Genomic DNA, 27,252 nt, shown 5'->3' with positions numbered 1-27,252 from the left:
CTTAGCCAGCGTCTCCAAGCTGCCAGATGGAGGGAGTCCAGGTCCGGGTGCAGAAGGCACCCCTGGTCCTGGGAGAGCAGGTCGTAGCGGGTGGGGAGTGTGATCGGCGTAGCAATGGATAGGTCAAGCAGTGTACTGTACCAGAACTGCCTCGGCCACGCTGGGGCAATCAAGATGACCTCCGCCTTGTCCCTCTTGATCTTGAGAAGGACTTGAGGGAGGAGAGGGATGGGGGGAAAGGCGTACATCAGGGACCCCGACCATTCTATTAACGCGTCGGACAGGGAACCCGGCTCGCGACCTCTGAGTGAGCAGTATCTCAGGCACTTCTTGTTGCGCGAGGATGCGAAGAGGTCCAGAAGGGGAGTGCCCCGCACACGGAAGATTGAAGTCACTACCACGTGGTGAAGCGACCATTCGTGCCGGGGAGAAAACGACTTGCTTAAGCGGGCTGCCTCGTCGTTTCTGATCCCCGGGAGGTGAGAGGCAAGGATATGAAAATCGTGTCTCACTGCGAATTCCCATAGACTCATAGCCTCCTGGCACAGGGCCGAGGAGTGCACTCCCCTCTGCCTGTTCATGTAGAACATGGCTGCTGTATTGTCCGTGAGGACCCGGACCCCCTCGCCCCTCAGGAATCTGAGGAAGGTTTTGCAGGCCAACCGGACTGCTCTGAGCTCTCGGACGTTGATATGTAGAGCTCTCTCCTCCGGTGACCATAACCCTTGGGTACTCAGGCCTCCACTGATGTGGGCTCCCCATCCCATATCCGAGGCATCTGTGATAAGGGTCACGGATGGAGTAAGGTCTCTGAACGGAACTCCCTTGAGCACCTCTCTCGGGTCCCTCCACCAATTGAGGGAGGACAGCACCTGTGGAGGAACTGTGACCACCTTAGTCAGTGAGTGTCTGGAGGGTGCATAGACAGACGCTAGCCATGCTTGCAAGGGCCTTAGCTTAAGGTGGGCCAGTCTCACCACGTACGTGGAGGCTGCCATATGCCCCAACAGCTGTAAACAGCGTCTGGCTTTTGTCATGGGAGACGTTTGTAAGTCTATGATCAGGGATCCCATTGCCTCAAAACGCGGCCGAGGTAGGAACGCTCTGGCCTGTATGGCATCCAGGGAGGCCCCTATAAAGTCTATACGCTGCACAGGGGCGAGCGTGGACTTCTGCTCATTAATGAGCAGGGCCAGTCTGGTGCATGTGGTGCAGACCAGCTCACACGATCTACCCTTGATGAGCCAGTCATCCAGGTAAGGGAAGATTTGAACCCCTTTACGGCGTAAGTGGGCTGCCACTACCGCCATACACTTAGTGAAGACTCTTGGGGCTGAGGACAGGCCAAAGGATAGTTCCGCAAATTGGTAGTGGCCTCCCTGTACCCTGAATCTCAAGAATCTCCTATGTCCCAGCAAAATGGAGATATGGAAATAAGCATCCTTTAAATCGAGGGCAGCATACCAGTCCCCTGGGTCTAGGGCCGGGATTATGGAGGCAAGGGATACCATGCGGAACCTAGTCTGTCGGATATACTTATTCAGACAACGGAGATCCAAGATCGGTCTCAGACCCCCCTTGGCCTTGGGGATCAGGAAGTATCTAGAGTAAAAACCCCTCCCCCTTTCCATCTGCAGAACCTCCTCTACCACACCAAGCTCCAGGAGAGTGTGGTCCTCCTGTAGGAGGAGCTGTTTGTGTGCGGGGTCCCCCATATCTGACAGGGTAGGAGAAGACTCCAGAGGAGAAGCCGTAAACTGCAGGGCGTATCCCCCAAGGACGACTCCCAGGACCCAACGGTCTGTCGTGATTGCCTCCCAAGCATGATAGAATGGCTGAAGCCTATTCGCGAAGGGTTGGTTATGACCCAGGGGGAAGGAAAAAGCGCCACCCTCACAATCGCTGTCAAAAGCGTTTATTACCATTCGCGCCGCCGGTTTTTCCGCCTTGCTGCGCCCGCGCAGAGGAGCCTTGCCGATCCCGGCGGTTAGGCCCTCGAAAGCGGTCCCGTCCCCTCCTCTGCTGAGTGGGTCTAGGGGCTGGCCTGGGCGGGGGAGGTGGCTGGCGCTGAGGCTGTGGGCGAGACTGGCGTCTTGCTGCTTGAGGGGTGTACAGCCCGAGAGTCCTCAAGGTGGACCTGGAATCTTTGAGGGCATGCAACTTCTCATCCGTCCTCTCCGAAAAGAGGGCGGATCCCTCAAAGGGGAGGTCCTGAATGGCCTGCTGGACCTCCACTGACAACCCCGACGCCTGTAGCCAAGAACAGCGGCGCATAACCATGGCCAAAGCCATCGCCCTGCTGGCGGTGTCGGCCGCATCACTGGCTGCCTGTAAAGCTGCCTGGGCCACGGCCTCTCCTTCCTGTGCCACCGCTGCCTGGTCCGGGGGAAGGGCAGCAACCAACCGCTGTAGTGAGGCCCATAAATTCTGGTTATATTTGCCCAAGAGGGCCTGGTGGTTAGCCACCCTCAATTGAAGTGCCCCCGTGGAATACACCTTGCGGCCAAACAAATCCAATTTCCTCCCCTCCTTATCTTTAGGGGTACTCCCCTGGCCGCCCCGGCGATCCCTTTGATTCGCCGCATCAACTACCAGGGTCCCAGGAGCCGGGTGGCTATAGAGAAATTCAAAATTCTCTTTAGGTACGTAATATTTTCTCTGTTCCCTTGGATGTTGCGGGGACAGAGGAAGGAGTCTGCCATAGGGCCTTGGCAATACTCATGACCCTGTCACGAACGGGGAGGGCTACCTGTGAAGGTCCTGAGGACCCTGAAGGGCCAAACAATGAGTCGTCCTCCTCAGACATCTCCTTAAGCGGTAGCCCTAGGTTATTCGCCACCCGCTTAAGGAGTTCTTGGTGCGCCCTAAAATCAAAGAGGGGCGTCTTACGGTCCCTGGAGGTGCCTTCATCAGGGGAAGAAGAGGAGGACAAGGGGAGAGGCCCTGTAGATGGGCCTTCCTCCGGGTCTGATTCCCCATCAGAGGGAATGGGTGGTGGCAACTGTGAAGGTGGAGGCCGCACCACCCCGGAGTGGAGTGAGTCAGATCCCTGAGCCTGCTGAGCTGCCCACGGACACCAGTACGGCCAGTGCCAAGGTCCCTGCTGCCACCCTGGTACAGGCAACTGCACAGCATCCCCCTTGTGATCCCAGCGCCCCAAGTCCCAAGACTGTCTCTTATGACGCCTTTGCGGGGAGCAGCTCCGTGAAGAGGAGGAAGAGTAGCGCTGGTGCCTACGATACCTCCTAGATGAAGACCGACTAGACGAACTGGTAGATTTTCTTCGTCTGCGGTCAGACCACTTATGTCTGCATTTCCCGCCATGGGAGCGGGAGCGGTAGCTTCTATGGCTACGCTTCGAGGATCTCGACCGTGGACGTTGCGCTGCTTCCCGCGCAAAGCTCGGTGCCGAGGCCATCGGGACAAGTGCATGCCTTGGTGCTGACAGGCTCGGTGCCGTGTACGACGGTGCTGGTGTCGCCAGTGCCGTCTGAGGCGGTGCCGTCAGTAGCAGTACCGGTGGGGTTGGTGCCAGAAACCCTGGAGTCAGAGGCATGGACAGCGTCGACCACAACAGGGAAGTCTGCTGCCCCGGTGGATCTGGCAGCATCGACTGCCCCGGTGCCGGTGCCCCCACGGTAGAGGACGGTACCGATGCGGTCGGTGCCGTCTTGGAGGGGGTGTCCCGAGCCTTGCTACGGCGCCGCACCTCTCCGCTCTCGAGAGGGCTCGAGTCTGACTCCTGCGTGGTACTGGAGTCAACTCTGACAGCCGAGCGCCCGCTTTTTGTGCCTCTAGACCGCCCACGGTGCCGCGGCGCTCGACGACCTAGAGTCGGAGCTCGGGGGGGATGCGCTCTCCGCCCTCCATGACTGTCTGGGTGAGGGTTGAGAATGTTGGTTCCTCCACCCACCGGGGCCACCCAGCGCGGGTTTGCCCCGAGATGCCGGTCCTGCGCCCTTCAGCTGAGGGGGGGATGGAGGCGTGGGCAAGGTCATGAGGACCCTTGCCGCATCGAACGCCTCCGGCGTCGACGGTCCTTGTAGAGGCTCTCCCCCACCTTTTAGAGTTGGGGGAGACTCCCTACGAGGCGACACCGGTGCCAGAGGAACCTCCACGGCACGTGGCTGGGGTGTCTCCTTCTCCTCTCCTTGCTTCCGGGAGGAGTCTCTGGAGATGGTGCCGGCGGCCTTGATCTTCTTCGGCGCCGAAACCTTTGGTGCCGCAGTTGGTGCCGGCGGTGCGCTCTGCACCGAGCGTAGACTCGGTGCCGGTGACCTGGACGGCTCGGACGCCGGTCGGAGCGCAGCCTCCATGAGAAGTGACTTCAGCCTCGCATCCCGTTCTTTTCGGGTGCGGGGCTTAAAGGACTTGCAGATCCTGCATTTCTCTTGTCGGTGCTGCTCTCCGAGGCAACGGAGGCAGCGATCGTGGGGGTCACTGACAGGAAACTGCTTCGCACAGAGGGAACAGCTCGCGGAGCCAGGCATGGCTCCAGTCAAAAGCCCCTAAGGGCCCTTGAACACAAAGTCAGTGGCTTCAGCTAACTGTCCTTGTCTTTGAATAACAATAGTTCTTCTAAACAACTGATCTCTAATCTTCTAATCGATGCAAATAGCTAGGGACTGCTGCTTGCAACAGCAAGTGGCAGAAGTTCCAGCAACCGTGAGAGGCGGAAAGAAGGAACCGGGGGCCCGCGGGGCCAGCAGCGCCCTTTATACCGCGACATGAGCACGGCACTCCAGGGGGTGCCTGAGCTGGCCCTGTGGGGCTTGCTAGGGAGAAATGTTCCGGCAATCTGTGCACGGGGCGCGCACACACCTACATTGGAATGGACATGAGCAATCACTCGAAGAGAGAACCACACTGCCCTGTGTCTTGTGCTGCAGCCTGGTGGTATGGGGTGAAAAATGGGTTGTAGAAAGGCCCTACCAGTTTTTCATTCAGATCTTTTACTTAAAACAGTCTCACCCAAGCCTTCATTGCTCAGCACGGATGTCTACTTTCAGTGCTTACCTTAAATCCATACAATCATCTTTCTGAAAGCAAACTAGGGCTGCTGGGGAAAAGAAACAGGCAGGCTTTAAGTGAGAGAGAATTAGCACGTCCTAAAAAATGTGTGTCTTCACCCATCTTCCTCCTATTAACCAAGGGCAGACAGCTCCCAATAGATTTCCACAAGATGGCAGCAACATACTGACCAGCTGCTGGGCTAGCGTTTTCCAGAAATTGCTGCTGCTGCTGTTTCCCTCCCCCCCCCAAAATGATGCTGCATTTCTGAAATTGCTGATGAGAGGGTGGGCAAGGCTTGTGGGGGGCATATTACAGCCCTCACCCCCCAGATTTCTGCCTGGAGCCACCTGACTCCTCCACAGGCCCAAGCTGGGGTTTGAGTGCTGTTCACTGACTGCTACCTTCTGCCCCTGCTCACACAGGCCTGGGCACTTCCCGAAGAAGGAGGGGGAACCGCAGAGCACTTGGCAGGGTGGGTACCAGACTCCATCTCCCCCAGCGGACAGCTGGCCCAGCTGTAGCGCTCAGTATCTGCTGCCCATGCACAGTTGGCTTACTTTTTTATTCATATAATACAAAACCAACATTTCTGAAATGTTCAGCTTTGAAAATCCAAAATTACTGTTTTCATTCCTGGCAGGGCCGGTCTCATTGCACTGACTGGTTCCTAGATCCATACCCCCAAGAACAAAATGGCCAATGGATCAGCACAGACACAAACTGTTTACACCATGTCTGCATTAGACAGGAAAGCCCTTGTTTACAAGGAGCAACAGCAGCTTTTTGCTCAGGGGAGAGCTCAGATTGAAGGTGTACGAGATGTGGAAGCAGTTTGGGGTGGAGGCGTAATAGCCTTCCATACGCCAGCACAGCATGGGCCACTCCTGCAGGAGTGTGGCAACAAAAAAATTAAACCTTCTGCCCCCATTTTAAAAGTCTGCAAATTTTGTCAATAAATAAATGTGGTGGTGCCAGCGGGCCAAGCACCCTGCAGCCCCCTCTCAGGACACAGATCTTTGAGGCAGGCTTGTCCCTGTGGTGGGTTGGGTGCAGCTCCCCGCCGTGTCTGGAGGGTGGTGGGACTATGGCCTGCGCTCCCCAGTGCCATGCTGGAGCCTCCTCATTTATTTCTTAATCCACTTTGCAGAACTCCCTCGGGCAGTAATTCACCAGGGTTAGCAGCTGAGGTGCAGCAGGCAGGCTCAGTCCAGCAGGGGCTCCAGGCATGGGGTGGTCAGTGCAGGGTCTAGCTAGTGGGGAGAGACTCTGGCTGCACAGGGCTCATTGGGGGTGTGGAGGTTGCAGGACAATGGGACTCTGCAGGGGCTCAGAATCATTCTGGCATCTTTACCCAATCAGCAGCTTGCCCACAGGATGGACGTCTGTCATGGAAAGGTTTCCTGACATGACCTCTGCCCCTCTAGCTACAGAAAAGGATAAAGATCCACCTCATTCATGGAACGTGATGCCCCTTGAAGAACACATGGGGTTTTACTGCCCACGGTAAAGAACCTAGGTTCTGTAGCTCAGAGGCAGAAGTAAACTTACATTCCTATGGACCAGCCATTGGAGGGGGCAGCGCCACACTGTGTAAACAGGGGTTTCCATGAGGACAGATCTGCTCCTCTAAAAACCTCTGGGATGGATGGCCAGAGTGTGCCGGATCCAGCAAAGCACTTGTTGTGCAAAGATTTATTTACATATTTTACAGTGAATCATATGTAACAAAAATAAAGTGCATTGTTTAAAAATAAATTGCCTCAAGTTCCAGAGTCCAGACGTGTGTGTGTCTGTGTGTTGCTGTTACATGTTACTCTTTCCTCTGGTGTGAAGTGTTTCAGGCAGCATTTGCAAGTCAAAGACAGAGTGGATATAGCGGTAGATCTCCTCAGCCTTCCGCTGACTCACTTGGGCACAGGCGGCTATGTCCTTCAGGGAGCTGTAAAATACATTACACACCATCAGGTGGTGCTTCTTGGGTTCCAGCACACACTTGGGGAAGTGCCAAGGGGACAAACAAAACAGGCGTGCAATGTAAATATGGCACCAGAGATACCAGGGAACTTTAGTATTCGCTCATGGACACTAGAGGGAACGCCTCCATGTCAGATGAGGCCAACCCAAAGCACAGAAGAACGTGGGACACAATGAGGTGAGAGCAGAGGCAGGGCTGAAGAAGGGGGCTTATGTCACATTCCAGGGCTGTGCTGATTGGTTAGCAAGGAGCCTAGAGAGACACGCAGCACAGAGGCACCCAGAAGCAGTGAAGGAGGGGAATTGTAGAATCATAGAAGATGAGGGTTGGAAGGGACCTCAGGAGGTATCTCGTCCAACCCCCTGCTCAGAGCAGGATTAACCTCAGATACATCATCCCAGCCAGGGCTTTGTCAAGCCTCAGCTTAAAAACCTCTAAGGATGGAGATTCCACCACCTCCCTAGGTAACCCATTCCAGTGCTTCACCACCCTCCTAGTGAAAAACATTTTCCTAATGTCCAACCTAGACCTCCCGCCCTGCAACTTGAGACCATTGCTCCTTGTTCTGTCATCTGCCACCACTGAGAACAGCCTAGCCCCATCCTCCCTGGAACCCCCTTTCAGGTAGTTGAAGCCTAGTTCCTTCAGCCTCTCCTCATAATCTTGTGCTCCAGCCCCCTAATCATTTTTGTTGCCCTCCACTGGACTCTCTCCAACTTCTCCACATCCTGTGTGTGTGTGGGGAGGGGTGGGGGGATGGGAGGGGCCCAAAACACGACACGATTCACCGAATAGAGGGGAATAATCACTTCCCTTGATCTGCTGGCAATGCTCCTACTGATGTAGCCCAATATGCTATTAGCCTTCTTGACAACCAGGGCACACTGCTGACTCATATCCAGCTTCTTATCCACTGTGACCCCCGTAACCCTCAGGTCCTTTCCTGCAGAACTGCTGCCTAGCCCGTCAGTCCCCAGTCTGTAACTGTGCATGGGATTCTTTCGTCCTAAGTGCAAGACTCTGCCCAAGTCCTCAAGGTCTGCACAAGGACTCAAGCACAAGTTAGGGTAACTTTATTATGAGTAGTGCTCTCGCAGACTGCTACACCAAGCCACTCTAGCTGATCCCTGCCCTGGCACAAGATTCTGTGTGAGGGGAAGGAGGTGGCATGAAAAGCCAGGCCACAGAGGGATGTAAAAAGATCACCAGGCAGGGCCTAGAGGAAACCTCTGCCAAATTCACTTTCCCCTATAACATGAATCCTGAGGTATCTGCAGTGCAATCTGCCCTGCCATTACCTGTTAGCCATCTTCTTCACCGAGTCAAAGCCATGGCACATGTTCAGCGCAGAGATGTAGCTAATGGTGGGAATGCTCAGGTAGAACCGGAGAGCTGCTTCTTTGGCCCCTTTCACTTCTGTTGGCACATGAATAGCAACGTTCTTTCTCTGCTCTACCGAAGCCAGATCTTTCAGCAAACTGGCGGATTCCTCTTGGCAAGAGCTGAAAAGAATTCGGATTCCAGCCCGGGTTAAGGCTGACAGCATGCTGTCATAGTGCTTGGTCCTTTGGAATAATCTTGAAGTCTCTCCTGCATATTTAGAACAGAAGAGTTCAGAATTAGAGATTTAATTCTTTTCACATCTTGGATTGTTGAGAAGGAATATACATCAGTAATCACGATCAGATCTTTGTTTGTAAAGTAACCTACAATAATACTGCTCCAGAGAACTGACTGTATAAGAAGATGAGATGAGGGGAAACTGCTCAAATGAAGTCAGGAGAGATTACTGGGGAGAAGGCTGGTTTCTTGGAAGAGGAAAGAGAAAATCTGGCAGAAAGAAAGTGGGAAACTACCAAATAGTCTTTGAAGTGCTACAGAGCTCTAGGTGTTTTTACCAAATACCAGAAAATGCAAAATAGAGATGAAGAGCAGTTAACAGGAGGGACTGGGATGAGCACAGGGGCAAGGAGTGGAGGAAAAGGAAGAGCCAAAGATGAGGAGAGATTATGTAGGGTCATGAAGGCAGGGACGAGAACATGAAGTGGTAAGAGATGAGCAGCCAATGAGACACTTGAGCAGATAAGGAACATGGATGGAGTAACGGGAAAGGAAAAGGAGGACGGCAGCAGCCCTTTGGAGACAGTGGGATGAGGGAAAGTGGACAGGATGTTACAGGAATGAACAATGTGTGTCACAGCACTGCTGGGTTGAGAACAGCCTCGTGTTGTGTTCATTATTCCTTGTGGGTGAAATCCGCAGTGTGGGAATCAGTACATTAATGGAGTGAAATGTTTACGCTGATCGCCATTTTGAAATGGCGAAAGAACAACTAGGACTCCATCTTGGAGGTCTTCTTCTCCAGTGGTTCCCGCCCTTCCTGGGAAAAAGGCGGGAAAGGTCAGGTGGGAAGGAGTGTGATCTGCCTGGCAACAGGACTCTATAAACTGTGGCGAGCCAGGCAGCTCGGGGCTGTCCGCCCCAGAGGCAGCACGGTATCGTCTCGTGCAGGAGTCGCCAAGAGGAGAAGAGAAGCCTCTAGGAGAACATCTGGGATATCCCCACACAAGGAGATCACAGACCTACCTGCAGCGGTTCCTGAGTCTATCATCACATCCTGAGTTCCTGGCTCATCAGCCTGGGAGTCGTGAACAACGCCCCCGGAGGGTGAAGAAAGACCTTGAGTAGTTCTTATTGACTTTGGGCCTGGGCAGTTTAGGTTTAAGTTGGGAAAGAATCTGGAGTTAAGCTCCACCTTGTTAAATCCCCGAGTGACCCTCCTTCGTTATTTGCCCCCTGAATAAATCGTTCCTTGTTTTGCTTTATTCTGAGTTCTGGTCTTTACTCGCCTGATTGCTCCGACGATCGAGGCGGAAGGGGACCTAGACACTTACTGTTTAATTGTCGGCAGGAGGGTTCGGTGTCTCCCACAGAATCCCGGTTATTTTCTCCAACAGCATCAGCAGTGGGATAATGAGGCCCTTTACAGAAGTCAAGTCACTCATTTCTGTGACTGTAGGATGTAAGCACTTCACCCTCAGTATCCAAGTTCAAAACTTGCATCCTTAGGGCCCAATCCCATAGTCCTCTGCCAGTTTGTTACATGGGGCAGGGTTCAGGAGCACGGGGGTTACAGATGTAAGCGTTGACTTCACATCAAACAAAGCTACATTTACAAAACGTGTTTGGTTTCAATAAGTTTAATCTACAACTGCTCTTTAGAGTCTCCTACTTCGCTCACTGATTTCTACAGAATCTGTTCAATACTATTTAATGTCTATTAGCAGCAAAATGGCAGGTTTTGTGTTTCCGTAAGACCGTACATAGGTTTTAAAGCAAACGTTCTTTAAATTTCATGGATTCCAGTAGTATATAAAGCCATTATTAGCTGCAATCATTAATTTTGCCAGGCACAGCAGCAGTGTGAATACTAACTAACCTGCTTTAATCCTGTCCTTTTCCACAATCACACATATCCTCTCGAACATGCTCTGCAAATGCTGAATCCGTTGTGTAACTTTATTCCTGTTCAGACTGTTCAGCAGCTCTGAGTGAATTCTCCTTTCCACGGCCATTCGGTTGCTCACAATGTAATCACAGCCACCGAGAGAGCAAACCTGCACCTTTACTCCATGAACTGCTTTTAGGGAAGAAATTATTTCTGATCCAGAGGAGATCTCACGACTGTCGACCAGAATACACAGGGCGGCTTTTCTCTCCACAAGGCCAGCTGAAATAGGCGTAGCAGCCACAGAATCCCCTTTGGAAGCAGAGCACCGTGTGTCTGAAGGGTTTGCACAGAGGTTCTTTGACGAATCTTCCACCTGCAAACATTGAAAGGCACACACCACATCTGTAATAGCAATACGGAGTAAAAGGGTGACACTCCCTAAGACGGTGCATTTAAATATAAAGCAGCAGCAGCATTTTTGTTTCATGCTCATCCTGGCATTCCCTCAGAAATCATTCAGTTGAATCTTTTAACAAGAAATTCACTTTCATCTCATTTGTAACTTTTCTATACTTCAGAGACTTCAGCGTCACGGTCAGCCTTTCCACACCTGTCTGCCTAAAGCTCAGCTTCCAAGTCTCTGTTTAGGTAGCAGGTTAGTGGCCTGAACTTCAAACATATTCAGCACTCACCGGTTTCAGGGAAGCCCTGGGAACTGCAGGTGCTCAGCACCTTTGAAAATCCAGCCCCTTTTATCTGTGTGCCTACATAAGGATTGAGGAGCTAAATTTTAGACCACTTAGGTCTTGTTTTGGACCAAATGTTCAAACTTTTGATGGGAATTATAAATACAGAAACAACAACAGAACCCTGATTATTTGACCCCAAGCTATCAGAGGCTCCCCATTATCTGAAATGGGGCCGTCTCCCTCAACGACTGTTCACTGAAAATCGTCAGTTCTCCAACATCTTGACATTGACAATCAAATTTATACTGCATGCAGGAAAGCTCCACTTAGCCAGCGAAAAGGAGATGTGTCCACTTCCCTGGTGCTACATTTCCCTCTCCCTTTACTTCCTCTCTAAAAGCATGTTTCACAGCCATTACCACCACCTGTATTTACAGGAGCACTCCAAGTAGCTAACTGATGCAGGTTGGGCATCCCTTTGCAAGGCACTCTATAAATACATGTGAAGTGAAGTGGAGGTCTTATACCTTTGAAATAATACATACCTGGAGTCTTGCCTGAAAATCCCCATCCTCCGTCAGGGAATCAGCCAGCGAAGAAGGCCTGCCACTGTCCCGACTTTCTGGCTGAAAATCCAGCACCTCAGACACTGAAGCCTTCAGGTTAATTACTCTCTGACCCCTGTTCTGCAGGGGCTGATGAACCTGGTTCTTTCTAGCAGGAGCTTTATGCTCTCTAGGAGAGTCTGAAAGCAATGACTTGGGTAAGTGAGCATGGTTCTGGTTTGTCCTGGGAGAGGCTGTTTTTACGGGCCTCTGATTACTGACGTTTGTTTCTTCCCCACTAGAATCATCAAGAACAATAATTCGCGATCTTTTCTTTGTCAATGGAACGGCACAATTTTGTTTCGTCTTGGCCTGGTTTCGTTTTACTCTGTGGCGAGTTAAGTATTGTTTTCTTCCACTAACAGAGCTCTCATCTTTTACAAGGTCAAAATCGATACACACTTCCTCTTCTTCACTAGAATCACTTTTCCTGAGACTTTCCTCTTCCTCCTCTTCAACACAAAAACTATCTGCTAAGTAAGTCTCATCTTGCTCAGGAATCTGGAAGGAATTAAAACATGATCACTTTTGGCCTTGCATTGCACATAAGTGGTATGCTCATTCATCCCTGTTTTATACAAAGTGTCAAGTGCAAAACAGGCTACCTAATATTGGGGCTACTCTGAGTGCCTGATCCTACAGCCTCATCCGTGTCTGATTCCCCAGGGAGTAAACAGGAAACATGTAAGTGCAAAGACTGCAGGATCAGGACCATCATTTGTCGCTAGAAAATATTTATTGTGAAAATGACTAACATAACAGGAGAAATTAAATGAGATTTACTGGCTAATTGTTCTAAGACTGCATTGTGAGCAGGCAACCCTAATGTCAGCTTTCACTATGTTCCATAGCTAAACATTTCAGATTGCAGAAAAATAAATATTTGTAATTTCAATCATTCTAGAACCTGAAACTTGCACCCAAAAGACAAAATTCCACTATTTTTACATGAAACAATGCTGACGACACACATCCCACATTCTACTTTGTGCATTGCAAATTCCACAATATGTGCAAAATTGCTTCCACGAGGCCTATACAACAGATTTTACAATAAATGAGATAGGCATTTTGCTAGATGTATTTTCAAAGCAAGCTAACTATTCTGCACAACACATCTCAATGCACAAAGATCTCGGAAATGCAAAATTAAATCCATAATGCACGCAAGTTTGGAACGTAAGCTTCACCATTTACATATATTCTACAACATTTGCAGATTCAGAAAAAAGTAGCTTCTGCACAGATTGTGTAGTGTTAGTGTGTATTGTGCATGCTTTGTGGAATTTAGCTGCATGCAAATAAGGAGACAAGCTTAATTACCCTGCTAGTTTGATTTCTCATTTGTAAATAGCAAAAAAGTTAAGATTAGTTTTTCCACTTATAAAATCAGTTTTGTCATCTAATATAGATGCTCAGTTACTTCAGTTATCAGGGCAACGTAAGATCCTATATAGGATACAAACAGGCCACTAGCAATAATTAGTTTAATTGTCCATTTTGCATTGTTCAATAAATGAAAGAGGACTAAATATTGAAAACCAAACCATTTAACTTCAAATTAGGTAATGACCCCTCTCTGATAGAAGAGAGAGTAGTATAAACTAATAGATGCATGTGTATGCATTCTGGTCTCTTTTATAATGAATAACAAAATCATAAACTGGGTTTTTGCTAGAACTCACTATTTAGGAAAAATGGGTTGCAAACAAACCTCAAAGGAAGATTAAATAGAAACACAGTCTTAAATAAGTTACATTTCATGAGGAAAGCAGAGTCATTTCACTTCATACCTGTGAGAAAACTGCCATACTATTGAGTCCTTTATGCACCATTTTATACCTATTGCCGAGAGCTGGGCTACGCACAGATTTTAGATAAACTCCTTCCATCTCAGAATCTGAATAGAAATTGTGAAAACAGAGACGCACAACATTTTATTAAGGGTTTAATTACATGACGGTTTTCCACCAACAAAATAAATATTTCCATAAAGGTATTGCCCAAAGTAAAATTCCATACCAACACAGGCTTTTCAAATTTTTCTGACTTGATAAAGATTCAAGATTCTCCCCCAAATCCCCAGATGATCTTCGCAAAACAGGGGACTGGACCTACCCAGTCTTCATCTGTATCAACAGTGAACTAAGGATCACCTAATGAAATTAATAGGCAGCAGATTTAAAACAAACAAAAGGAAGTACTTCTTCACAGAACACACAGTCAACCTGTGGAACTCATTGCCAGGGGATGTTGTGAAGGCCAAAACTATAAAAGGGTTAAAAAAAGTAGATAAGTTCATGGAGGATAGGTCCATCAATGGCTATTAGCCAGTATGGTCAGGGATACAACCCCATACTCTGAGTGTCCTTAGCCTGTTTGTCAGAAGCTGGAAGTGGATGACAGGGGATGGATCATTTGATGATTTCCTGTTCTGTTCATTCCCTCTGAAGCACCTGGCATTGGTCACTGTCAGAAGACAGGATACTGGCTACATGGACCATTGGTCTGACCCAGTATGGCTGTTCTTATGTTTCATAAGATTTAAGGGATTTGGCCAGGATTTTTCTCCCAATATGCAGAGCGCTCATTATAGCTCACGAGAGAGAGAAGGCTGACATCACGCATCTGTAACATCCAAACCATGCACTTCTCCACTCTGCCAGCCTCCCTGAAAATGGATCTAACCATCAACAACTCATGGGTTACTCTGAAAATGGGGATGACATTATCGAAACCCAACATACATTCTACATGTAAAAACGGAGATCTGAGATGCAAGAGAAAAATCCTCAGTAACAGCCTTTTAAGAATCTGTCAAACCAAAGTGAAGATGAATCCATTTTGATGCATCTTTCCCTCAAAGACTAATTTAACCTTCCAAATTCAGAGCATTTAATTATTTAACCTTAACATGGCACCCTCCATCAGCATCAAATTCTTCCCACCTCCCTACGTGACGTTTGTTTCCAAAGATGGTGACTCCCAACATTTTGCTGGCTGATATTCCATAATCTCATACTTGCTTCCTCCCTTATCCCTTTATGTAGGACAAAAATAGAACAAGGGCGCAGAAGGTGGAGTATGAAACGGATGCATATCTGGCATAATGAATAAAATGCATCCCGATTGCTAAAAGAATAATTCAAAATAGAAAGTAGAATAGATTTTACAGGCCATCTACCAGATCTATTCCTCAGGGGGGACAAACCTCAGAGAGCAATCTCCTGGAGTAGTAACTTCCTTGGTCCTTCCTTATCCCTCACACAGCCAACCGTTTGTTCAAAAGTGCTAAACAATGAATCATCCTAGCAGAAAAACTTTGCTTCCTCAGCTTTATCAGCGTTGTTACCATTTTATCTTGAAAAGCATCTGCTCATAATCCTCACTTTAAGTAAGGGCATTGTCCTAAGAGACCCGAAAGATCCAGACAGCCCCCAAATGGAATGGAAAACTGAGTCTCCTCACATTTATAATGGAGAAAAAAAAATCACTAGGGCAAAGACAATCTGGTTCTAATCAATCAGTCCTCGAAGAGATTCTTCAACTTGCACAACACTGTCACATCACAGAAGCGCCCAATGAGGATTGATGTGGACACGCACACAGTGAAGCACAGATCCTGTAGTGGGGTTAAATGCAGCAGCCACAGCTTTATTTAAAACTAGTACCCAACGGGGGTGACCACTCCAAACTACCCAGCAGGTATTCCAATGCAGACCTTTCCTGTCACAGACAGCCCAGGTGGGCCATTACATTGAGGTGGGCATGAAAGCCGCACTCCCTTCTGCACCATACCCAGAGTGGAAGGCAAAGTGCCGACCGGCTCCATCCTTCAGGCCGTAGGTAGGAGAGATGAGATGGAGGGAGCCATATGCCACGTGAGACAAAGGCGCACACTCTCTCCATGCAGTGCTGTGCCCAGGACAAATACCTAGGCAGCTCTGTGGATTACAGGACCTCACATCAACCTTTTCCACCCCTCCACCCACACTGGAACCAGCCCCTCAGAACCGGATCTTGACAGAGGAGAGAAGGTGAAAACCCACATGGCAGTTTGCCAATTTTGCCATATGATAAAAATCCTTCCAGACCCTAAAGATGGTGATCTGCCTCACTCCCCGAGTCACCACAGATCCAGCAACCAGATTAAAGGTAGGGCTGAAACAGCGAGCCCACAGTGGGCTATCACGTCTACCAATCCCCCACACTCCTCCACCAAACGGGAGCCAATCATCCAGCTCCAGCAGCAGCAACGGATAGGACAGGTCCCAGTACCTGTGGTCAGATTTCAACCCTTCCAGGGCCCCCATGCCCTTCAGCATAAGAAAGGAAGGGGAGGGGAGAGAAGAGAAGCAGCTGCCTCAAATTGGGGGGGGGGAGAAAAGAAAGAAGAGGGGGCATGTGGAACATTGCCTCAGTGAAAATCCCTCCCGCCCACCTACCTCCTACTAGAAAATCTTCCCCTTTTCCGCACCAACACGCCCTCCTGTCCTCCTTTCTTTCCCAGATCTCACATACGACAACTGGACATTGTGTATCTCCCCCTCTTTACACATGTTGCTTTCACATGTTGGCCTTTTATGCAACATGTTCCTTAATATAATGTGTCTAATGGTTACCTGTGAGGTCAGATCTCCAAGAGAAAAATCCCAAAAAGTGTTTTAATAGAAGGCAAAAATGAATTTATTCATTTACCATTTAAAACCTCTGTAAACTGTGTCTCATCGTTAAGGAATTGATTGAGTGAGGAGTTTGGTTCGTTCTCTGAATCACTCTCATCAGACGAAATATCCTCTGCCTCTTGTAGGGAAAGTTCAGCTTCGTCATCTAAAAATTGTCTGGCTGCACGCTAAGAAAATCCAAACAAGTGAGTAATTTACAGTAACATACGTCAGAGTAAGTGATACTGTAGATAACACCTTTTCTTAAAATCAGGTCAGGAATTCAGAAGATCTAGGGTTCTCCGATGACCACAGATTTCATTTGTCAGAATTTGAAATCAAAATGCAACACAAGGAAGAGAAAGCCATGAAAAAGCACAGTCAAAGCGCTGCAGCTGAGGTTAGAAGGGAGTAGACCAGCAGTTCTGAACCTGTGGTCCACACACCCCTGGTGGTCCACGAGGCTATTATGGGGGGTCCACGGAATTAGGGATGTAAAAGCAAAGGGTTAACTGGTAAGTCTTAGTCTTACCGTTTACAAATTGTGTTAACCGTTTAACTGTTCACTGCGTTGGGGGGAGGGGGGACTGTTTATGTGGGGGGTGAGTGGGGACAGGGTGTTGCAGGGAGGGATGATGGGGAGCTGGGACTCACATGTGCAGAGGTCCAGGGGAGAGCCCTGGCGGTGGTGCCAGTTGAGGCAGCAGAGTGAGTGAGCCAGGAGGCAGCGGCTGAGGTGTGCCCGGGTGAAGGGTCTGGCAGGCACAGTGAATGTCCCCAGTTCTGGGGCAGGGCCAAGAGTGTGGCTGGGGGTGGGTTACAAGGATGATCTCGCTTCCTTTGTGTACCACTTACCCAGGAGACTCACTCAACATAGCAAACAGAGTTAAGAACCTCAACATCACTTTCAATTATGCCCTTTCCATTGTGCTGGACCTCACATTAAATTTTAACAATCTGTGCAGGCCGGACATCAATATTTATCCTGGGACAGCCCAGAAGCAGCAAAACATTGCCCTTCTGATCAGAAGGCTTGATTATTGTAATTTCCCCCTAGCAGACTCATTCCAATGCATCCCCTTCACTTGCAGATTATTCAGAATGCAATAAGCATTGCTTCTCTATGGCTTATAGTGATTATATTATACCCACCCTGAGTCCTTTACATTGGCTGCCTAGGTACTGGAGATTAACTTTAAATTGTCACTGTTTTTAAACCCTTTAATGGCACAGGCCCTGGTTATGCACAAGCCCTCCCTGCGTCTCACCCTGATGAGACAATAACTTTTTGGGATCTCACGATTTGCAGTTTACGTTTTTATTTCGTTTCAGAATGTTACTGTGTTGTTACGTAGTGTATTGAGGCCCTCCAGTGAGGATGTGGGATGGAAAGGGTGAGAGCTTAAACAAAATTATGGTACAGTGTTCTGAGAACCCAGCTGATTGTATAATTTACTAAAAATGTGCGAGAAATATGTATCAAACTCAGCATCACCATCCCATCACTGAAAAACGAGTATTTGTCCAACTGTTAAATGTTGCCTATGGAGATATAGTCATACAGTGATGCCGCAAGACCATAACATACCACATACGCATACAGGGCAGAGTTAAAGATTCGATGGCACTCAATTCTAAGTCACATGGCTTCTGGCTGTGAGAACTACCCTTAATGTTATTTTTATTTTTCAATAATTTTCCCAAGTTAGACTATTAAAAGAGACAAGTCGGAAAACATGGACATGGGCATTAACATTCACCATTTATACTGTTGGTTTCCTTTTACTTCCTTCAGCTTGAGCATCTGGTCAGATTCACTGCCTGGTTTCTCATACATGAACACAATTTTGTTATTTGTGTTCAAAATAACATAGGGGAATATATAAATCTAAGCAAGAAAAAATGTACAGTACTGAGTTGTTTCAGAAAAGTCACAAAGGCATTTCTGTTCATTAGGTTTTCCAGTATTACACACAGGTACATGTGTATATAATATTGAAAAACCTAATAGTTAACTATAGTGTAATTTAAATGCAAGCTATTCCAATCCTTTAAAACGCATATAAAAAGTAACGTATAAAGCTCTTACCTTGTACATAAAGTTATCATCACTCTTTTGCCTTTTGACACCTTTTAGTTGTTTCCTGTTACGGCTCGCATCACAATCCACAGTCCTGTTCGATTTCTTGGGAAAATCCATGCCCTCATCGCTAGATAAGTCTGACTAGAGTATGTTACAAACACTTCAGTGAATAGGAAAAAGAAGGTCATGTAGCCACTTATAATTACTCAGTAGCTATTCTTCAATATCAACTATTATGTAAGGCCACGTCTACACTTGCCAGCTTACAGCGGCACAACTGTACCGATACAGCCGTGCTGTTGTAAGAGCACTCATGTAGCCGCGTTATGCCGACAGGAGAGAGCTCTCCCATCAACCTAATAAAACCAACTCAACGAGCGGCTTATTTTTTAAAAATTATTTTTATTATGTGCACACAAAACTCTTATGCCAGCAAAACTTATGTCACCCCAGTGTGTTTTTTTCAACTCCAGTGTGACAGAAGTTTTGCCAGCATAACTGCTAGTGTAGACATGGGCTAAGTCAGTGGTTCTCAAATTTATTTGATCGCACCTCTAGGGTCAAGGGTGCTGGAACATTTGTAGAAGTGGGAGGGCCAAGGCCAAAGTGCCTGCCCCCCCTGTCCCCAGCTGACTGCTCCGGTGCAGTGAGCCAGCTGCCCTCTCTTCTGGTGCTACAGCAGCCCTTGGTGGGCAAAAGGTGTAATTGCAACGCCTCCCCAGCAGAATCTATTTTTCTATCTGGGAAAATAAAAATCTATGGGGGACATGAATTCCTCACCTATGTTTTTTTTGTTAAAGGGGGGGGGCATGACCCAATGGCCCCTCGTTCTGGTACCAGTGGCCCCCCTTTTTGTCTGTAGTAGTTTACTTCCCTCCTCCACCCAAGGTACACGTATGGCTGCCCAGCTCTGAAGGCAACGCCGGCGCCAGCAGCAGTGCAGAAATAAGGGTAACATGGTATGGCATTGTCACTCTTACTTCTCCGCTGCGGCTGGCAGTGACACTGCCTTCAGAGCTGGGTGCCCGGCCCGCATCCGCCACTCTCCGATTACCCAGCTCTGAAGGCAGAGCAGCTTCTCATGCCCCCCCAGAATCCATTCCATGACCCCCAGTTTGAAAACCTCTGATCTAATCAAAGTAATATGGGAGTCGGATCTGTTGATTATTATATTCCCAACAAAAAGAATTACATCAATAGTAATCTTTCTATGAAACATGGAAGCCATCCACTTTTGAGAAAGGGACAAGAAAGTTTATGTCATTTGGAAGAAAAATTAAGTCAAATGTGATATGAAAGCTTTGCAGGCTTAAGAGTAGCACGTCTATCTTATTTTACTGATTCTTATAAGGAGAGAGGCTCTGGTCTTAACATTGTGAATATGTAATTCATGGCCACATACTTAAGATGCGTATGTAGGTGTAAGATATTTAGAGGACAAAATGTGAGAAAAAAGAAACATTCTGATGAGTTTGGGTCAGATGCTTTTACCCCTGGATCAGGCCCTTTATGAGCTAGTTCTTGAAGCCCAACATGAATGATTCAGCTTTATAAACAACTTTAAGAAGTGAATCTTCATTTCCAGTGCTGAATAATATTCTATTTGATTAGGTTTTGCAAAAGGCAAGTTAAAACAGTCTATTAATTCATTGTCCAATTATCTTTTCAAACATAAAAATTTTAAAATCCCAAATCCGTTTTATTTAGCTATTTGGTATTTTTTAAAATATACTGCTAAATATAAATGGTATTTAACTTAAAATGGCTAAACTGATATAACTTGGTTTAAACCAATGTAAGTGTGTCCACATTAAGAGTAGGTATAAATGTAATTAATTTAGTTTTAAAAATAATTTTGTTAAATCAGTGCAAAAAACTGTGTAGACAACTTCTAGTTTAAATCATCCATGCTACTGTAGAGTCTGCTGATATTTGCTTACCCGAAATTGGAAATTTATTCTAGGTTTACTTTGTAATAATGGACAACATACAGATGAACGACAGAACTGAAATTCAACAACATTCCCCAAAATTGCATTGTTTGTTGTTTCCAGAAGGGCAGGGAAGACAGAAGCTGGCTCACTGGTCCTCACTCCAGAGGATGCCAAAGTTGCCAGTTGATGTCATTTGCAGCGGTAGTTTGAATGATATGGAAGAGATCTATCCCACTAGCAATTGGACAACCCAGCTCTGGAGGCAGGGAGAGAGGTGGGAGGGGGAAAGACACCAGCATAGCTAGTCCCCAAAATAAGCTACCATACCCTAAGACTGGCTCCCCCAATTTTATTTTCCAAATGCTGTTTTTCTAAAAGTTCAGATATTCTCCAAGACCTTTAGAAAAGATGAACTTTTATCCTGAGAAGGGAGTATTTAAGAAATTAAATTTGCATCCAAAAACGTGACCCAGAGAAGACATTTGAGAAATTAAAGATTAGAATTTAAATAAAGAGGCCATTTTGCAAGAGATGGTGTCTTTCAGCACATTTTAAAATGCACTGTAAACTTTACTTTGCTGTATTTTGCATGCTTTCCATTAGTGATAGTGTCCCTCATAGTATGCTAAAGCAGAACTTTTTGTCTTTGTTTTAAGTAGGAAAGATTTTGCAGTGATTAGGAAAGTGTTTACCATTTTAAAATAAGTTGAATGAATTTTTTTTTTTATACATTTTCTTTATGTCTTATTCAAGCATTTACTTACTATGTTACATTGATGTCTACGCTTCTTGACAGCATGAACTGGTGATTCAAAATCGCTGTTATTCTTAACCTTGGTGAAGAGAAATAAATTAAAATATAATTACAGATTCCAGAAAGGAGTTTTGCTTTGGTGTTTAATGAAACTTTCTTCTTTTGAATGACTCACATCAGGAGACTTCAAAACATTTCCTCTTTTCTTATTTTTCCTTTGGAAAACAATCTCTTCTTCACTTTCGCTGCTGCTTCCTACTGAGGAGAGGTAAACAGATAATCATAAGAAAATGTACACAACACAATATAGCTCTAACTGAACAATCAAAACCTATTTGGCTTTGAAGATGACTAAAAAAAATTACTTATTGATGCATGTAGTGAGTATTGTTCCTGTTAGCCTTGGTAACCAAAACAAGTATTTTCCAACAGAGATCCACTGTAAACCTCATTTCCCTTGTATTTCTTTGCACTCACGTGATTACCCACGCCACACAGAAGATGAAGAGTGAAGGGACTAAAGTAAGAGAGGGAAAAATGGAACTGAAGGGAATTAACTCCTATTAGTAGTGAACAAGCTACATATTTATTTTCTGTTGTATCAGTCACCATATTCTCATTTTATTCCAGCACACCTTCAAGAGAAGTGGAACTGACTGATCATTCTTCTTACCAAATTTGCAGTAGTCTGTATATTAATTTTCTAGTGAATTACAAAGAATTATACCCTACTTATATATTCTGAAAGATGCCATATTCCCTACACAGCCCAAGATATAGCTGTCCGTTGTGACTCTGACATGGAGGTCTTGAACAGAGGGATGTTCTCTGATGCGTTTTTAAATTTGCCAGTTAGAGCCATCAAGAGGGTGTTTTAAGTAGCTCTTTTACCGTCTCTAATTTCTTTCTCCAAGGTGGGTCTGAGACTTGCTATGGCCACAATAGGCAGGGTTACTTTAAAAAAATTTTTTTTTTTTTGGTGCTTGCAATAGAATGAAGGCAAGGTGAACATTGGTTTAACTACTTTCGGGAGAAGCACTAATAAGTCATAATACATTGCACTTCTAAAGCAATGACTTCAAACATTTTACGGTAGTAATCCTTATTCACTACATCTTCATGAACTCTAGTTTTTTACTAAGTGGAATTTATTTTTTTAAATTTAGTGAATTTAAGTGTTCATTGAAGGTGCTCGCTCAAGCATCCTGAAGACTGAACAGATATAGAGATAGCACAGGGAGAAATGCAAGCTTCCTCATTGTCCCAGCAATGTGCCTCAGCCAGAACTGGGTTTTTTGACAAAAAAAAAACAAAAACCCAACAACCAAACAAGAGACTTCAGAGAATCCAGTGACTGGAGAGACTGAGAAAGGGCCGGTGGGCTTAGCGGGAGAAAAGAAAGACTCTTCAGCTGCAGAAAGACTGCTCAGCAGTGGGTTATTTTCAACTTTTAAGAGTAATAATGAAACCATACAGCCAACCTCAATATGTCCTAAGAATCAGGTTCAGTAACATTAGACCTTGATTATTGTCAAAAGTAGTTCAAGGTTATTCAGAGATAAGTGGACTGGAGGGACAGACGAAGGAAGAGAATCTCTGGCCTTGATTAATTGGTAAGGTTTGGGCTTTTAAGGACAGAATTACTGAATTTATGAATTTTGTGATACAGATGCACCTAGAACAAGGGAGAGAAGATTTAGACTTAGAGACACACACACACACACACACACACACACTTTTATAAATGACATTTATAAAGGCAATCCAGGTTCCAGCAGAAGTTATTGTCAGGAAATATTTACCATGCAAGTCAGTCACTGTGCAATTAAAATTAAACAGATCTCTCAATCCAATTTCTGTCCCATTTAGAATAATGGCATAGAAATGTGAAGGCATGGATTTAGGGGTTGCAGAGTAACAGATCAGGATGATTACAAATAAGATACTGAGAGGATTAAAAAGAGGCTTTAAAGGCAGCTACAGGTCACACAACTGTGTGTCACATGTTCACACTAACAGCACTTGTGCACAGATTTTAGGGGTTTAATCTAAACCTAACCTATACCAATTGCTGCAGTATTTATACAGTCATTCAGCCTGAAACAGACATGCTGAAATATGTATTCTGCATGTTAACCAAGAAAAGCCGAGTGAAGTATGAGGCAAGCTTTATAGAAACAAAGGCTGCTTAGGATTATGCTCACAATTTCTCTTCTTTCTCCCCTCAAAATCAGATCGTAATAACCCATTGCTGAATCTGAATGCTGCCAATAAAAAAACCAAACATTCTCAGCTGTAATCCAAAAGAACCCTTATTGAACAAAGAATAATTCTTTCATTTATGATAACTCAAGGGTGACGAGAATATAATGTATTCCCATCAGAAAGTAGGTAGGGTTAGCTGATGCTTTGACAGTATGTGTCATTACCCATACTGTGAACCTATATTATAGCAAGAGTTCTGAGGACCATCCCCACAGTGATTATCCCCCACCTTCCTGATGTCACAACCTAAAGATGGAGGACCGATGAATTATAGAGTTCTACAGGAAGATTTATTATTTTTTAAATAACGGAAGTATAAGCAACCTTTTAATTAACTACAGCTGACCCCTTACCTTGAATAGGAAACTTGTGGGAAACGTGCAGCTGTCTATGGTCTAGGTTTTCCGTCTTTCCTGATGGAAGGTCTAGTGTATCCAAAGCTGAATTTAGCAAGACTTTAACAGTGTTGGTATTTACTTCATGAGTAGGCAACATCTGGGGAATTTCCTTCCTGATTCTAGAAAAAGCATTCATAGAAATTCTTTTGAGGACTTTAACATTCATAACCTTTCTACTTTTTGGTGTGGAAAATGCAGAAGCCAAAGAGTCATATGATCCATATTCCTTTTCTTCCATTGGCTTCAAAGGAGAAATGATTGAGATACAGTTTTCAGTCAGTTTTCCTTGATTAGTGCTCTGATTTTGTGAGGACAAAGGTGTAGAAAAGTTTGTTCTTGCAAGGCTTTCATCTTTCCTTTTTGGTGGAGATGGAAGTCTCGAGTTATCATCTGATAATTCATTTTCACCTCTCGTAAGTTTAACATCTACGTGAGTGCCCGAGACACTATCTGAGTTTTGAATACTGTCAGTATTCATGTCTGTCTGTTCTAAAATTTCATCCTCAGACTCCGGAATAGAAAACCCCAGATCAAAGTTAACAGAGAATAATTCCTGAGAACAGTCATAAAGATCTTCATTATCCAGAAATTGTTTGCTTACAATATCCAAATCTTCAGATATTTTCAAAGTTCTAGTTTTACAGCTCATTGATGATTCCCTGTAGTTTGCATCACTGTCTAGAAAGCACTCATCTGAAATATGCCCTTCTGAAATTTGTCCAGCACTTGGTGTAATATCTTTATTACACAGATCTGATGCCACTAAAAGCTTGCTGGAATTGTACTTAGAATGGCTTGCATTGTTAGCATCAGAAAAGTGTTCATCTTCAAATAAATTTATGCTCTCATCTTGGTCAATGGCCATATTTTTCCGGAATTTCTCCGACTTCTCTTTATACCAGTCAACTAAATTTCTGTCTGCAGGGCTATTTGTGAGAGCATGATTTATCACTGTTAGGTTTTCCTTCTGAATTTCTGTGGGCTCTTCATTGTCACAGTCGAAGATGTTGTCCCAGTGAAGACCATTATTTGTCTTGCCAACAAAAGCCTCAGAATGGAAGCTTGGTTCTGAAGGACAATTACTTACAGAGGAACAGAATTTACTGGGGGCATTTAATTCTGAGCATTTCTGAGGGGGAAGTGATGGATTCCGGAACTCTGGGAAAGAGGTAGAGGTTTTGCCCTGCAATTTCTCTGTGAATGTGTTGGAAATATCTTTTTGAAAAGAAACAGTCTGTTGGATTTCATCTTCTCTGGTTCTCTCCAATCCTTCACAATTATGGAGTCTATTCAAAGGTGGAGGAGACTGTGACAAAAGCCTTTTTACATTTGTTAGTGTCATTTTTGTCAACGTCAGATCCTCAGATGGAGTTGTGAGTGCAAATGAATCCAACTCTGCTTCAGGCAGGTAAAACAAGCTAGATGAAACAGGTGATTTCTCATCAGTGAAGCTACTGTAACCAGAATCTGCACAGTTTCTGTCCAATGAACGACGGGCTTTATTTACAGATTTCCATTCCTTTACTCTTTCAATTGCACAATTAGTAACATTTTCACTGAGATCACTTGGGGCAGTAAATTCATTTAAGCCAAATGTCACATTTTCTCTGTTATCATTTGGTAAAGTTTTATGCACAGTACATTCAGCAAGAGGGTCTTCTCCAGTTGAAAAAGAATCTAAAATGTTTACTTCTGTACATGGTGAAGGCACTTCCAAAGTTAATGCAGACATTCTTTTTGTGGTCTTGAAGTTGGCTGTTTTAAACAGCGAAACACATTCTGTATCAAGCTCAATTACGGAACAAGAACCAAGTTTTACTTTTGATGCATGTGCCACGTTTTTTTTGGATGAAAATGCCTTCTGAGCCCTGGAGTTGCTGGTGGAAAGACATTTACTCCTTTGAGCATTTGAGTTTTTGACATCTTCCATATTTAAATAAGGTTGAATTTCCATTTCATAACTGCAGTCTCCCTGGTGAGAAACAAACAAATGGAGCATTTAAAATCAGATAAAAACAAACAGGTTTAAGTTTACACAGACATTTTCATAAAACCATTTAAAATAAATGCCAACATTCTAGGCCCAAGGTTTAACTATTGTTAAAAATGGGAAAGAGAGAATTCCTTTGGATTCTAAGGCCACATTTTTCAAATGAAGTTTGCCTGAAGTTCAGTTCCTGCATACACATATAGGTACCCAGGGTTCAAAATTATGACCTAAGTCTTTTTAAAAAGACAACAAAAACAAAAACCACCAAAAATTAAAGGTAGTGTTTTAATAGGATCTACAAAGCCCGATACTCTATGCTTCCTCTGCTGACTTTATAGCAGCAGTTAACTAAAAATACAATTATTAGAATACTAATTAACAACTTTTTGATATTATCTGCATTTGGATTTTTTCTTAAGATACTCATTTCTGCTACAGCCAGTTCAGCTCCACCAGTGGGAGAATTAGTGTGTTACTTTGTGTATGTTTTACAATAAAAAAAGGATTTCTTCTTTTTTATTTTTTTTAGTATCCGGGAATATAATCCCACTCCCCGGTGATGTCCTGGTAGAACTGGCAATTTTATAGCCTTGTTTCTAAAAGGGAGCAGCCTCTTGAGAAGGATTCTTAAAAAAAATACTCCCCAAAAAGAGGGAGAAGGGTAGAATCCTCTAGCAGTAATTAGTTGAAAACCTCTGTCAAAATTCAAAAGTTTTGCATTGATCAGAGAGGAAAATGAGGATCCAACAGGAAGCACATCTATCCCTCTGGCACCTCATTTGAATGGCTTCCAGACCCATTAATCCCTGAAATTTGCCAGACTGAGAGCTGCTTGAGGAAAAAAGTGGCTGGCACAACTGGCCCCCTCCAATACCAAGTGAGCTGCTGCTGCTTAACCAAAAATTGACTTATTCTCAGATGCCTAGCCTAACCATTGACTATATAACTTCTGTAAAGGTCTCACCAGACTTAAATGAGAAAGATCATTTCCCTCCAAACATCAGTTCCTTTCACCATCTGTGTCTGCATCTCAGCCAAAAGATCTGAACTTCAGAGCCAAAAGTGCTGGAATGGCATGAGGCATGACCAAAGATTAAGCCACCATGATTAAGAACTGGAGTAGGTCCATGAGTTGCTGGCACTATTGCTGTCTCATAAAAAATTCTTAAAGCTATAGGAGTTCTGCTCCACTTTGTGCTGAAAACTTGAGATCCAGGAGTAGAAATCCTGTAGTGATGGTATCTTTAAGGCATTATCTATCTACTTTCCATCCTTCCTTAACTGTCCAGCGTATTTTCACTCCTTTTGGCTACACACAAGGCAAATGTCCAGTGGGAATAACTATAATCCTTGACATTTTGCCATTCTTGAAATAAAACCTTCTGTGGAATATGCCTCCTTGCCAAACTGTGCTAGCTGTTTACCAGCAGA

At 45.4% G+C, this 27,252-nt stretch overlaps 1 protein-coding gene across 3 annotated transcripts in view; it reads right to left on the bottom strand.

The window, feature by feature from the left end:
- Positions 1–6,677: 6,677 nt before the first annotated feature.
- Positions 6,678–27,252, bottom strand: part of FANCM (FA complementation group M) — a 128,402-nt gene continuing 107,827 nt past the window's right edge. The window contains exons 14-23 of one of the 3 annotated variants that reach the window (XM_067554711.1): positions 23,787–25,803; positions 21,344–21,423; positions 21,179–21,247; positions 18,487–18,621; positions 16,432–16,585; positions 13,527–13,633; positions 11,674–12,234; positions 10,428–10,812; positions 8,287–8,578; positions 6,678–6,952 (exon numbers count right to left, since the gene is read on the bottom strand). In XM_067554711.1, coding sequence (XP_067410812.1) covers positions 6,817–6,952; positions 8,287–8,578; positions 10,428–10,812; positions 11,674–12,234; positions 13,527–13,633; positions 16,432–16,585; positions 18,487–18,621; positions 21,179–21,247; positions 21,344–21,423; positions 23,787–25,803 — 3,936 coding nt within the window. In that variant the 3' untranslated portion in view covers positions 6,678–6,816. Of the gene's footprint in view, positions 6,953–8,286; positions 8,579–10,427; positions 10,813–11,673; positions 12,235–13,526; positions 13,634–16,431; positions 16,586–18,486; positions 18,622–21,178; positions 21,248–21,343; positions 21,427–23,786; positions 25,804–27,252 lie in introns of those variants that run through there. The other 2 variants (XM_067554710.1, XM_067554712.1) reach the window with 2 other exon arrangements.

This window comes from Emydura macquarii, unplaced genomic scaffold, assembly GCF_026122565.2.
Source record: "Emydura macquarii macquarii isolate MOO-44397 ecotype Brisbane River unplaced genomic scaffold, CSIRO-AGI_Emac_v2 contig_1551, whole genome shotgun sequence".
In the NCBI taxonomy this organism is placed as follows: Eukaryota; Metazoa; Chordata; order Testudines; family Chelidae; genus Emydura; species Emydura macquarii.
This window is presented reverse-complemented; position numbering and strand designations above follow the sequence as displayed.